The sequence below is a fragment of the Solea senegalensis genome, linkage group LG17, assembly GCF_019176455.1.
Source record: "Solea senegalensis isolate Sse05_10M linkage group LG17, IFAPA_SoseM_1, whole genome shotgun sequence".
Lineage (NCBI taxonomy): Eukaryota > Metazoa > Chordata > Actinopteri > Pleuronectiformes > Soleidae > Solea > Solea senegalensis.
Genome location: NC_058037.1, coordinates 12,258,350 through 12,273,171, shown reverse-complemented (window position 1 = coordinate 12,273,171; position 14,822 = coordinate 12,258,350). Strand labels below are relative to the sequence as shown.

At 39.6% G+C, this 14,822-nt stretch overlaps 1 protein-coding gene across 1 annotated transcript in view; it reads left to right on the top strand.

Moving 5' to 3' along the window:
- The window catches only part of mthfd1l (methylenetetrahydrofolate dehydrogenase (NADP+ dependent) 1 like), a 28,868-nt gene extending 18,999 nt beyond the window's left edge, over window positions 1-9,869 (top strand). The window contains exons 22-27 of the mRNA XM_044049783.1: window positions 503-544; window positions 1,717-1,820; window positions 2,014-2,191; window positions 2,897-3,004; window positions 3,399-3,551; window positions 8,680-9,869. Coding sequence (XP_043905718.1) covers window positions 503-544; window positions 1,717-1,820; window positions 2,014-2,191; window positions 2,897-3,004; window positions 3,399-3,551; window positions 8,680-8,769 — 675 coding nt within the window. The 3' untranslated portion in view covers window positions 8,770-9,869. The remainder of the gene's footprint in view (window positions 1-502; window positions 545-1,716; window positions 1,821-2,013; window positions 2,192-2,896; window positions 3,005-3,398; window positions 3,552-8,679) is intronic.
- The last annotated feature ends 4,953 nt before the right edge of the window (window positions 9,870-14,822 follow it).

The following is a 14,822-nucleotide window of genomic DNA, read 5'->3' as shown; positions in this document are numbered from 1 at the left end:
ACAAATGATCCCATATGCATTGTGAATTAAAGTTACATGCACATTTTTGTGAAAATCTGTTTATTGCATCCCACATCAAACAGTTTCAGGTTTCATGCTCTTAACGTATTAGTATCTAACGTCAGCTCAGCTGTTTTTCATTAGTTTTCCAGCCTGTAGGACAACCTGCCACCCCTTCCTACAGTCACAGAGAATGTACACATACTGTACGCCTGTATGCTTCAGTGCAGATACTAAAGGCAGCTAATGGCATCAAAATGTTTCTGATAGGCTTGGCAAGTGTTCCATTTACAATTTTGAAGCTTAGAGATGTTTGACACAAAAAGAATTTGATTGACTCACCCTATGAAAATCTATTTAGTTTATATAAAGAGAACCAAGGTTAGAAAACATCAGTTCCACATGGCAAACAAAATGTATTGTCCAAAAAAAACAAGTTTTTAAAACAAGACAGTTTTTTGCATTGCTGAAGTTTGTGAATGTTGGTCATTTTTTTCCCCAGGTTTCAGCAGGCACACCTCTTCCAAAAGAGTACATCGATGAGGTAGGAACTGCAAAGTCTCATATTAAGTGACACCAATGTATTGACATACAAATATAGACATAGTTCAAAATCAGAGAAGGTTTTTCTTAGCTCATTTGTGAAGCCCACTGGAGCAAATGTGCTTATTTCTTCAGAATCAAAGCAATCCAGCAGCAAGTGATTATATATTGTTGGTATTGCCTTTTTTTTTAATTCCATCTGTATGTTTAATGCATGACAACCATATTATCATCTCTGCTGGTGATGTAAGTATCTGATTTTCAGCACCCTCTAACTTGATCAGGAGATTTTAGATTAGGTGCAAATAGAACCTTAAATAGGCTTAAGCTGAGCAGAGGTGGGATTCTTTTGGGTATTTTTTTTTTATTGGTCTATGTGTGTGTCCATACCTGATATTTAGATTGAATCACTGGTCTCTCAGGCAGATTCAGCTGAGTAAACAATGAAGCCATATACTAAAAGGTTAATTGTGAAGCCTGTAACAAGAACCAGAAGTACTGGGGAAAACAGAGCCAGGGAAATTAATTTATGGGATCTGTATGGCCTTACTGCTCACAGCCTGTGGCTATACACACACACACACACACACACACACTAGCTCACACTAGCTCACACTCAGGGTCAGGATTCGATTATTAGGGTCAAACTCCGAGTAGCTGAATTCATATGCTTGGGGGTGACTTAAATTCTGGACATAGCTCCAGCTAAACTATGAAATGTTACATAGACTGAAATAACTGATTTCTTTTTTGCTGACAGTGTAACAAAACTATTTCTTAAGATGGAGTCGCATACCAAGCTGTGTTTTTAAGCATGTCGTTCCACTTTTCACGGAAATATCCAATTGTTTGCCATTTGTTTGCAAGTTTTTATCAAAGGAGATCAATTTCTCGATTCTTATCAAGTAATTGTAAGCAAATAGTGTATTATTTTCACATTTTCGAAAATAGAGCCGTTATTCATATAATTATACATTCATTTAATGCGGCTAGACATTACTATCAGTCTTGCTGCAGAGTGGTAGTTTTGTCATGATGCCTTTTATATGATTTGGTGCACAGACAGCAGTTGTACATTTTACAATTACTTAGAATTTAAACTGAATTATATCCGTACATACCTGACCTTTGCTCTTGTGGCATTTCCTCTTCCTTTGTCTCTTTCCTCTATAGAATCTGAGTCTGGTTGCGGGTGGTTGCCATAGCAATCTGAGAAAGCAGATCCAGATTGCACATCAGTTCGGGGTACCAGTCGTGGTGGCGCTCAATGTCTTTAAGTAAGATGCCTGCGGACATACCTACATCCACAAAAAACGTGACATTTCCATGACAAGTCGTTTATTTGATTTATTATTATAATAATAATAATAATAATAATCCACAAAAGCACTGTTATTTGTCCTCTTTAAATGCATAATTTCATGTTAAGGCCACCAGACATTGCTTATATTAGCTCTGGTGATTCTTCAGGACAGACACCCAGGCGGAGATTGACCTTGTGTGTCAGATTGCAAAGGAGTGCGGCGCGTCTGATGCTGTGCCTTGTCACCACTGGGCACACGGTGGTCGAGGGTCTCTAGAGTTAGCCCATGCTGTGAATGAAACTGCCAACAAACCCAGCAACTTCCAGTTCCTGTACAACATAGAGGTGAGAGCTGAAGCTGTAAATGCTATCCTGCATGCTGTGTTTGTCCAATGATCACAGTCAATAATATATTGCAGCACTGTAAGGGTTTGAAACATCAGCTGGTTTGAGTTAGTGAGTTTGTGAAGTTGTGACTTAAATAAAGTTATTCTGTTAGAGCCACGTGTTTGTGTGAGTCTGCGTATGCACTTGTATAATGGACACACGTGCCTGTAAACCACAAGTCCAACAATTAGAATACAATAAGTCGACGGCTAATGAAAGTCGTCAAGTTAAAGAAAATATGTGAAATTATATAATTCTTATCTCTTCCAAAAAAGGACGAGTTGGGGTGTAAGTGATAGCGTGTGATCACATTATGCAGGTACTCAACTGATTTGCACCAAGCTGTGTGGAAGGATGGGTCATGTGCACAGAGGAATCTATCAAATCTTGATGCTGTTTGAGTCAAAAGGGTGGGTCCTGGGGGTTCTCTACTGCAGTAACTTGACCTTGTGGAAGAGGGTGTGTTTTGAGCATTGTTTCAAGAATTTTTCTGGAAATAATGTGTAGATCTCGCTCTAAAACATCAAGCCTCTTCTATTGTGTGGTGCATATCATCCAACTACTTCCATTCTCGCTTTTTCTATGATGAGAACTAAATTATTGCCATATTGTCCTGGAGGCTGGAGGACTGATGTGTTTCCACCTGCTCTCTCTTTCCCGTAGATGCCAATAGCAGAGAAGATCAAAACAATTGCTCAGAAAGTGTACGGAGCAGATGACATTGAACTGTCACCAGCAGCCCAAGCCAAGATAGAGTACTACAATCAACAGGTGAGATCACTGCTGCTGCTGCTGCTGCTGCAGCAACAGTAAATTACTCTGAAATAAGTCCATTACAAGAAGAATATACAACTTTGTTTTTTCAACATTTTTGCAACACTAAAGCAGATAACTGGATGTAATGTTGGGACAGATCTGCATATTGTTTTGTCCATTAATCAATAATTGCTTTATGGTTTGATGATATAAAAAGCTGATTGGCTCATCACTTCATACTTGTGTTTGAGGTCCAGATAATGTGTGAATCAATGGCACTGTTTGCATCAATGATGTGGGGAAAAAAGGTTCAGCAAGTCTCATCTCTTCTCTCCCTCTCTCTGTATCTGTATCACTTTCATTCCTTACTGACACATCCGTTATTAAATTTTCTTTCCTCAATAACCAGGGCTACAGTTCGTTGCCCATCTGCATGGCAAAGACACACCTGTCCCTGTCCCACATGCCTGACAAGAAGGGAGCACCCACAGGATTTGTTTTGCCAATCAGAGAAGTCCGTGCAAGCATCGGGGCTGGCTTCATCTTCCCACTTGTGGGAGCGGTATGTGGTCTACAATAAACAATTTTGAGTTGTGCATGCAGCTCTATTACTTGTGTGTGACACCTGAGATGCATGTCCCATGTGGGCAGTGTGGCCTCTCTTATCTGTTATTTTGAGTCTCTAAATGAAAAGCATGACGCAGACAAGCAGCTCAAGCATCCAGTGAGGCACCAGTCTAATTCTGACAATTCTGTCACATTTACACGCACAGGTTTTTAGAAGTACTGGTATGTAAAATTAGTAATGATGTCAGAGTCGGAGAAATGGAACACGTTAGATTACACCAGCCGCATATAAAGGGGCACATTTTTGATTGGATCACATGAAACCACTAAATACATAGACTTTTCTGTATATACGTTGTTATTTTCTGACTTTTACTTCTTGAATTTTTTTTGTGTCTGCACCATTTAATAATTCCTTAATCATTTCTTAAATAATTGTGTGGCAGCATTTTGATGTTTTTGTCTCCATAGCCAGGAACAGCTATGAATGTCAATGTACTGTACAAGACATTCATCTCATTTTACAACCTTTACCTTGTTACTGTAGTTTCCAGATCAAGCAGTGAAATCTCCCGCTACTCGCTGTCATGACTTGTTGTGGGCAGAAATTAAGTTCAGCTGTATATAAAGTCTAATCTATTCTGCCACTGTGGTATTTCATGCTAATGTGATTTGTTGCTGTGTGTTTCCTCATCAGCAGTAGCTGACGTCTTTCCGTTGGTCAAGTTAACAATTTAAATCAAGGCAGTGTGACAGAGCAGATGTGTTATTTTCATTCCTCCTGATTGTTTTGTAGCTGTTTACCCACATAGGTTTAATTAGCTCCTATAGATACCTTATTGGTCCGTCCTTCCTCAACTTAATCTCAACAGTATTTATGTTTTTGGTCCTGCCTTGCACTTCCTGACACCATATTACTGAGCTGGTTAGAGCTGCTCATTGGAACCTCTTGGTTGATGATGGGCTGGGCAGGAAGGAAGTTGCTTCCTGACCGTTTTGCATCCCGCTGTTTCACCAGTGTCCCCCGAGGGCTGGGCTTTGATAGGCTGAGGCAGAGGTGTCAAACACTGGGCATGCTGAGAAGGGTTGGCTGTGTCTTGGTGTGGCGTCTGTCCACTGGCTCAACCAAGTCTTTGATCTGCTGTGGCCTATGGTGCCGCTGGCACGCTGATGACCCCTGAACTGTGACACATAACCCAAATCATTCTTTGAACTCTTGAGCCTAGTCCCTGTCTGCCAGTCTGATCCACTGATTTGAGTTTTTGAAGTTACAAAAAGCCACATCCCACCCTGTTTCGAGGTTTGCCTTTTGTTTTTCTAGCTTTTTCTAATTAGTTATTTGGTTTATAGTACAAGGTGCTACCAATTGACTGTGTGTAGTATGGTTGTAAATGGCCAGTAGATTAACACCTCACTATTTCTGTTCATCTCTTTGGTAGAAAAGATTCACAATGGAACATAGAAATGTGCAGGAATGAGAAACTACATGCCTCCCCCTCTCTACTGTCGGATGAACTTGAATCAAAATCTATCTGATTGTGTCACGTATAATTATTTGCAAACTTTTAGGTCACAGTTGACTCGATGAAGTTGAATGTTCCCACCAGCAAAACTCCCAAGGCAATGATTGCATGCGTGAGGAGATGTAGGGTCTTTACAGGGTAAAGAATCAGGAAGGGGCTGATGTCACTCTTCAGAAATGTGAGGGAGGGGTCGTAAGCAGAACAATGGCCCTCCACGGCACCATTAAACACGAACCAGTTTAGATTTATTAAAAAACAACAACTCCATGCTCCACATGGCTACAACTGGTTAATGTTTGAGAAGATGTCAACCAGTTAAAGGAAGAACACAAGCTCAGTAAATCCAGGTGTATTTTTAATTGATAAAAGTGACATTTTTCAAACAATTTTCACAATATAGTGTGTATATCTTTTTAGAAAGATGTGTCAACGACTTTCAAAGCTTTACTTCTCTTTAACAGTTAATACAAATTCTTAAGGGGATAGTTAATTATTACAAGCATTACTATAGAAAGTTAACTTCCATTAGACACTGAACTTCCCTCCCTCTAATCTTCAAATGTTTGCTCGTGAATTCTGTTTCATAATCTCCACAATCCTCTGTAGTAATTGTGCTGTTTGTTGATGTAGACTTTCTCCGAAATCAGTGGGGGTAAGAAATCCAGCTACAGTGTCACGTTTGGGTTTTCCCCTGACAAAGACACATTGTGTTTGGGTATAATGTGAGGACTTATTTGGCCGAGTGGAGGTCCCAACTTTAGCCACGGAGTGTTTTGTGTTTTTGTGATTGCCAGCTTGTTCTCAGGCTTGAGAGGCAGATCAGCAGAACACAGCGTCTTTTGTTGCTTTCAAAACAGTTGGTCTGTACATTTAGGCGTCTTTTGGGTCGAGACACTGGTGGAGTGCCTCGAGGTATATGATGGAAATTGTGTGTGCATCTGAATTAACATCCTACCATTCATGGAAGAAAGGTGTTAAGACTTAATAGATATTTTCTTTAGTTCTGTCAAATGCAGTTCTTCCACAAAGATATCACCCACAACCTTTTTCATTTCAAAGTCCAGTGTGTAACTTTTAGGAGGGTTTATTGGCATTAACTGAATACACTACCCAGTATGTTTGTATCATTCATTGTATAATCAGTTAAGAATAAAAGTTGTTTTCGTAGCCTTCGAATCAGCCCTTAAAGTATACTTTTGTCAAGGGCCTTGCTTTTCAGAGGCTGCCATTTTTCTACAGCAGCCAGAAAGGACAGAGAGTGTGTTTTACATTTTGAAGGAGAAGCTTATTGAGCCAATGAAGAACAACATTCTCTCTGGTATTCAAAGGCCACGTAGTTCCGGATGCGATATGGGAACACAACTGTGTAGAACACTATGCAATTTTTTTTCCTCTTTTGTTCTTAAACACGTTTTCGCATCGTTTCAAAAAATTTCGTCATACACATGAAACCCCCCAAAACGACTCTTCATGTTGTAGTACATATGCCAGACCTGAGTGTGGGCTATGACATCATTGTTTCCCAAAATTGTGCATTGTTTGCATACACAAATCGCAAAATCTGGATTCTGTGTGGATAAAAAGCTGATATGATAGAAAACTTGTGCAGATTCTTCTTAAAGCATTGTGTTTTCGGCCCTAAGGGTCCACTCTTTATTACAATCTGCAATCTCACCATTAGATGTCACTAATTCTTACACACTGGACCTAAAACATTTAAATGTTGTCTTACTTCACTAAAAAGCTTCATTGAATGTGGGCTTTTCTAGATGTTATATTGGACTAATATGGTTTGCTTTTAAAATAGTTAAGTTCTGCTTATTAGGTTCATATTTTAAAATCCACATTGACTTTGTCTACATCAAACTGCACATACAGGGAAGCTGAAACTAAATAGCTGAAATTAAATAATTGGATTTAATTTATGAATTTCAGCCTTTTCAAATATTGATTTGAAAAGTAAATGTTCTTTGTGTTTAGATTGTGTTTAGATTCATTTAGATTGTGATATAATGCAGCAGTCAGTCATTTGTGGTGAAAGCCTATTGATTTGTAATGAAAGATCCGTCACAGGTGACATCGGAGTGAGTCACAAACAAGCTCTGTCAGAGGTTTGGACGCATCCATTCCCCGTTTCGTCCCTTCGTTTACTTGCACAGTTCCATTTCCGCAGACAGGAAGTTGTTTGCTCACTTACTCTTGTCTCATTTCCACTAATGGGCCCATAAAGCTGGCCTTGGGTCATAAGGAAGGAGGCATGCAAGGAATGTCTAATGAGCAAGATGATTTACTTTTCAGCTTCGACTGGATGAGCCAACTGGGTTTTTTTGGGGAAGGGAAAAGTGTTTTATGAGTCACTGGTTTGTTGCTTTTGATGAATTCCAGCATGCAAACAAGTCACTTTCTTTTCATCTGTTGTGTAGCAAATTTATTGACTCAAAAGTTTCCAATAACATTAGTTTTGACACCTAGACAAAGCCTTGGATTTTTAAGTGTAGCCTGTAGCAAAAGTCTGTCATCTTCTAAGTGCTCGTAGACTGCACTTTCCATTCACATGCTCTTTTCTGTCCATGTCACAAATTACATTAGAGAAAAAATCCCCTAGTTATATTACTTTATTGTTTCTTTGCTACAATAGCAGTGAGATTCTCACATACTTGCACACACAGCAGTGGACAGAACCATATTTATTCCATTTATTCTGAAGAGAGTTTACTTTATTAATGGTCCTCATGGGCTATCATTTATATTATATACCTTTTTAAATTTTTTCGCCTTTCTTTCCACTTGTTGGACACATGAAAACTCAAAAGTGTGATTCTGAAACAGCCAGCAGTTTCTCCTCTTTTTTTCTGTCAGTGATCGTGAACCATGAGTTCATCAGCTCGTGTGACCACCATCTCATTCTCCTCACTTTAAGGGCAGCCTTTTGTTATCTATATTTTGATGACAAAGAGAACAAAGCAACCACTGTCTGCTGCTTAATCCATCACTGCTAAAGTGGAGGTTGTCAACACGTAGATCATCTGTCTCTCTGGAGTGAAATGAGTCTAGATTATAGTCATTGAACCAGCAGGGCTTCATCTCATTCCATCTCATTTATGTGAGGTTTTATTCAAAAACCATGTCTAACAGCTGTGTTGTGGTAAAGGCCTCAATATGAGCCACTGCTTATTATATAGATTATATATCTTTCCTTCTTATAAGTGCCGTTTTTTTGCAGACATTGTTATGCGACCCCCCCTTTTTTTTAAAGAGAAAAGTTGTACCTCAGTTCATTGCTGAAACACTGCACAATTTAAAGGTAAAGTTGTGGCTTTTCTTCAATCATGGTTTGGTGTGTCATTTGTAGCAAACAATGAGATAAGATGGGACACAGTGGTGCTAGAAGTGTCTGTAAATGGTTTGATAGTAGTTTATAATAACTGTTGTATGCTTTTGGAGTTCAGTTAAATCATTGAAAGAAAACACTTACTGCTGGTAAAAGTGGATTCCGACACAGTTTAACGAGCCAGAGAATTACATCTTGATTTTTGCATTGAGAAAGTTTCATTTCATCTGCCTCTGTCTTCTAATCCTCTGTTTTTGTTGTTTCCTCAGATGAGCACCATGCCTGGTCTGCCAACTCGCCCCTGTTTCTACGACATTGACCTGAACCCGGTCACAGAGGAGATCACCGGGCTGTTCTGATCACAGATGTCCACATAATGTATCATCCCACTTGCGTGCATATAAATATAAAGTATTTTGTCCCATTTATCCACATATCGTATCTAAAGGAAACTGCGTTGTACCAGTATAAATATTTTACTGGCAGTTATTGTCTTTATGACTTGTTACATGAGGCTGTTTCCTCCCTGGAGTTCACTTCAGTTTATTACATTCACTCAGTGCCAAGCCTTTGAGTCTTTGAGGCTGCACTCTCTCACTCTCACAACGGTGAAATTCACCATCTTGTTTTTGGCTCAGACTCTCAGCTGTGTTTTCATCGCCTCTTCAGCTTCATTCATGTGCCGTGAAACTCATCCATCTTCTGCACATTTGACAGAAAATGTCTGTTTGTTTTACTCATTCCAGCTGCTTTAATGTTTCCCACTTTTACAGTGACGTGTTCTTCAGAGAAAAGAGAAAACAACAAATGAAGAAGATGACGAATGAACACTGTATTTGCACAATTATGTCAAAAAAGTGGCAGCTACAGCCTTTTTATATACGTGTTTAACCTTAACTGTTTTTACAACTGAAAATGTGTGGTTTGTGTATTTATTTACCGCAGATGTACGCACAAAACAGTCATTTTATTTACATCCGTGTCTTACATGTCGTTACATGCTTAATGTCTAAGGTGAGAATCACTAAAGTTGCACTCCCAATTGTGATACCATGTTTGAGATTTTGCTGAAGTACACTATTATATGATGATGTCAGTATGTATTGAACATGAATAAGCTGTTCTTTTTTTTTTGTTTTTTAAATCAAGGTTACTTTCATTTCATTGTCCTTCATCTGCTGTAGAAGACTGGGAAGCATTGAACACAACAGACGTTAACCTTTTCACCTGTCTATGTTGCTGTCACTCAGGTGAGGGCTGGTTTACATACAGCCCTCTTAATGTACTGCTGTCACAATACAATCTGGTCACTTTTGATTTTCTGATATCATTTCGGTCAACATTCCGTGTGTCTGTTTTTTATCAGTGTTTTTATTTTACTGCTATTTAGTGTTCCTGTTATGGACAACAGTGTTTCTCAACTGTCTAATGTTCCTGGCAAATAAACATTTCCTCCAAAGCCGTGTTTGTGTTCGCTCACACCCAGTAGTCGACTCGTGGTTCAGTCCCATCTGTTGTTTTGCCACCTGCGTTCTCTTCCTGTTGTCCTGTGGTTCTCAAAGAAAACAAAGAAAAAAAGCTTAAAAAAAGAAATATTTCTCTGTCTTTCTCACTAATTTTACCACACATTTCTTGTGTTTTGTTTCTTCCAGTGTAGGTGGTGCCTGGGTTGGACGTGTGCCTATTAATATGATGATCGCCCCAGGCCCCTGCCCCAGGGGTCCAGCACCTGTCATTATGAGGTGTTTGTGTGGCATGTATCCAATGTACATGTGTGTGCCTGTCGTAGCTGGCATTCCACACCTGCTTACTCTGTTATTCTGTGTCCATCAGACAGGATCTGGCATTTTAAACAACAGTCAGAGCAGCAGGAATGTTCTCATTGATACAGTAGTGTGTACTGTGTGTGTGTGTGTGTGTGTGTGTGTGTGTGATGGACATGGAGAGACTGAAGCCTCTTGTTTGGAACTGATGACAGATTTGAAGACCTGGTGTTGATGAGGAGGAGACTTTGTCATTGCTTTGTAATGTGCCGGAATATCCCTCACGTTTGTCACGTTAAAGTTGTTTATTTCAAGCCTCACTCTGATGAAACCTCAGGTTGTTTCAGCTCTTGTCTTTTAGCTACTAAAAGCTACTATTCTAAATGGGTCAATTTCAGTACCAAGGACAGGTCCCCTCACTTGTCTTGGTAACTCCAGTCCAGGTGTGTTGGAGAATGTCTGGATTAGATTATCGAGTGGCTAAAGCAGGCGACTGCTCAGACCTCTGGATCCACAGAAAGTCTCAGGTTCGGAAATTAGGGTATAATTTCTGTAAATTACAGTAGTCTGTGCATCCTGCTTTCATTGTTTAAAACTGCTTCCCTGTGTGTTTGTTCACATGGTAGAGATTATGTAAATTGAGCACCCAGGCTTTTGACATTCATAAATATGACCACAACTCTAGATTTAGCCTCCTTACACTGGCTTCCTGGTTGTTTTAAATTTTTAGATTTCATTAGTACAGGAAAAAACCTTTTAAGAAAGAAAAACTTATCACTGAGTAGCAAAGAGAAAGTCTAGGACTGAAACATTTAGACGATGTGCAAGAGTCTCTTTGCTACTCAGAGATTTCATTTTTGTCAAATACAGTTGCAAATTTTTTTAAATCAGCAGTAGGATACACCTCTGTGGCTGATAACCTATTCAAAATAGTATTTATAAAATCGTTGGAAAAGATATTGTGCACAAAATTTTCTTGTGTCACAATTGAATTATTGTGATTTGGGTAACAGTTGTTACTTAAAAAGGTGCTTCCTCATCCAAAAATCTGGTAAATACTTGTCTACAAAGTGTGGTGTGCATAACTGGGGGGAATTCAGGGCCAAACAGCTAGCTGGTCATAAGCTTGCCCCCCTGGCTTCTTCCTCTCTCCCTCTCTCCCCACAGCAGATCATCTGCTCTTTCAGTGATCTGCATATTTAATTTGGCTGAATAATCGAAATCTAAACCATTCCTTTTAGTGGTAATAGTCACATCAGTTCAGGGTAACTTGTTTTAATATGGACAAAAGTATTGGCATGTCTGACCATTATGCCAAAAAGGACTGCAATGATGTATTCAAATACATATACAGCATTTGAATATGGAGTTGGTCTGCTTTTGGCAGCTATAACAGCTTTCACACTTTCCTCAAGATATTGAAGTGTTTCTATGGGAATTTGTGCTCATTCACTCTGCACTTGGGCACTGATGTTGATCCAGTTCGTCCCAAAGGTGCACGATGGGGTTGAGGTCAGGGCTCGGTGCGGTCAAGTTCTTCCACACTAAACTTGTCAAACCATCTCTTTATAGTCCTTGCTGTGTGCACTGTTTGGAAGTTGGAAGCATAGCGTCATTCAAAATGTCTAACTTGTCCTTCATTGGAGATATAGGCCTGAATTCAATACTTGACAGGTGTGTTCAAAGGCTTTTGTCCATATGGAGGCTATGTTGAGTATATATAAATCACAGCCCACATGTAAGTGTGTACTATTAAAAAAAACAGCTTCACTTTTTTCCCCAGTCTCTGGGTTTGGTAACATCTGATGTATATCATGTCACATTTGGTCCCATTTAGTATCTCCATCATGACAAAAATATATTCCCTTTTTCAGTCATCCACCATTTTGGAGTCAAAGCTTTAATTTTGCTGTGTGCGACAAAGTATCTGTGCCTCCTCTGAAGTTCTGTGTGCATGTTGCCCTGAGCAGATATCAGCTCATGGCCACATTCTTCTGTCTGTCTGGGGAAAACCCCCCCACTGAATTTCCCACTCTTACATTGTTACATTAAAAATGCTGCCCTTGTATAAACTGGAAGTAATGTTCAGGGTAAAACAGATGATGTGATTCTTACAGTTTGACCATCATGTTTAGATAAATCTATGACTGACCCCCTTTTTTTGTTTCCATACTCCATGCTCTGTTTTTCATTGGCAGTGATTAAGAGGCCACTTGAATCCTCGTGGGCATACGGAACAGTTTTGTAAGTATAAAAGAACGCCACCTTTTACATTTTTGTGTATTTAATCATGCTTTATTTTGCTTTTAATGTGCCCTCACATCACTGTTTCATCGAAGAGAACAGACTGTGACAAAGGCTTTTCTGCTCTCCTCCCTTTCCTCCCCTCGCCCTGATCTTTACTGCCATGATAGGTAGGTAAATACATGAATCTCCTGGAATATGTGAAAATCAGCTTTCCTCATGCTCTGTGAAAACATGATTTGTCCAGGTCTGTCTGTGACTGTGTCTCAATGATCCTTATAAACAAATAACCAATGAGATTTTAACAAAACATGCAGCTCCCAGTATTGTTTTAGCAGTAACGTGGAGGGAAGCTGCTTATGTGTCTTATGAATTCTGTTACTAGGGAAATATTACAGATCCATGCATGAGTGCAGTCATGTGAACTTGGATGTGAATAATGTGTATGTTTTTACTGATTTTCCCCAAGGTGAGATTTGACGCAGCAGAATAAAAGTTACATAAGAATAATATTAAAAAGAACAGAAACAAAATACAAGAAATACAAGTTAGAAAAAGACAGGCGTGGACAACAGATGCTTAATGGAGCAAACAATCTATATAATCACTTAAGATCTTTGAGTACGACATGGTCTTTGATTGTCTGCACCATGTATTCCATCATAGTCCGTCATGTGTCTGTCGTGAGTCTGATAACATCATGGTTTCTGAAATGAGACACGGTCATGTGGCTCTGATACTCACTGCTGAGGCAGAAGACGCAGAAATTACTATAAATGACAATTTATTCGCTGAGACACTGGGGGATTACGTTCATCCACAATGTTCAATGTTAATAGACTGAATGAAATATTGAAAGTTTTGTCAGAAAGTGTCTGAAAGTCCTCTATTTTTGACTTAAAGCTGCACCTTCTTGTATTTTTAAAGCTGCTCCAATGAGTATTCGTTTATAAACAAAAGCTCAAATCTTTTCCTCCTCAGTCTAACTAAAATAACGCTGTGTTTCTGTGTTTTTTTTTTTTTTGGTTTGGACCCTCCATCGAGGCCTGTGAGAACTTGGCTTTGAGCGGTGGGGTTGTAATTTGTGCATTCTAAAATTCCACACAAAACACACATGGCCCCGACCTGCAATTAACATTCAAAGCCGAACACGGTCGGCGACACAGAGCTTGTTCCGCACATCACACTCCATCAAACAAACATATTCTAGCCGATGACAACATTTTTAAGATGTTGCCTAATTCATCTTAATTGTTTCTGATTTTATTTTTGTCTTATTACTTTAAATGTGGGGCTACATGGTGATGTAGTGGTTAGCACTCTTGCCTTGCAGCAAGAAGAAGACCCGGGTTAGAGCCCCAGTTGGAACAAGGGCCTTTCTGCATGGAGTTTGCATGTTCTCCCTGTGTGCGTGTGGAATTTCTCCGGGTTCTCCGGCTTCCTCCCACAGTCCAGAAACATGCAATGTGGGGATTAGGTAAATTGGACACTCTAAATTGACCATAGGAGTGAGTGTGAGAGTGAATGGTTGTTTGTCTCTATCTGTGTGTGGCCCTGCGATGGACTGGCAAACTGTCCAGGGTGTACCCCGCCTATCGCCCGATGTAGCTGAGATTTAGCACAGCACCCCCTGCGACCCTCTGGTGGAGGATAAAGCGGTAGATGATGACTGACTGACTTTAAATGTGAGAAGGTATGACTTTTTGGGACTTAAATGCTATTATCTTTTGTTTTTTATTGTGTCTCATGTCTATATGAGCTGCCACCAGTTCCAGATGGCGATAGCATGTGTGTCACAGCCTGCTTTCTTCTATTCCCTCTCTTTGTAAATATGATTATCTTGTTTCTGTACATGTGTCCTGACAGAGTGATCCCTCCCCTGTGACTCTTCCTGAGGTTTCTCCCATTTTTTTCCCTGTAAAAGGGATTTTTTGGGGGAGTTCTTCCCGTAAACTCTGTGTAAGGACAGAGGTTGTCACTTGCTGCATAGACTATGAAGCCCTTTTGAGGCAAATGTTTTTGTGGTGTTATTATGTTATTTACATAAATGTATATCTGTGTCCATACTGTGTGTCACGTCATCCCGTTTCGGGACTACAAATAGAAATTAGGCCTTACAGCTACAATTAAAAATCTATTTTATGCACTCATACTTGGCAGTAGTTCTGATTCCGTTCATGAACGTGCACTAATGCCCATTTACGGCATAAATCAATGAATACATTTGTACAGTGCTTTGGCCAACTGTGTTGTTTGTAAAATTGGATTGGTTGATTTCTCTCATGTGTCAGTGATTAGAGCATCTTAAATATTAATTTCTCAGATTAGATCTGTCCTTCTTTTCTGCAGAGGGCGGATGAGTAAAAATAAAAGCCACAGGTCTGAATCCTTTATTTCATCCTCCT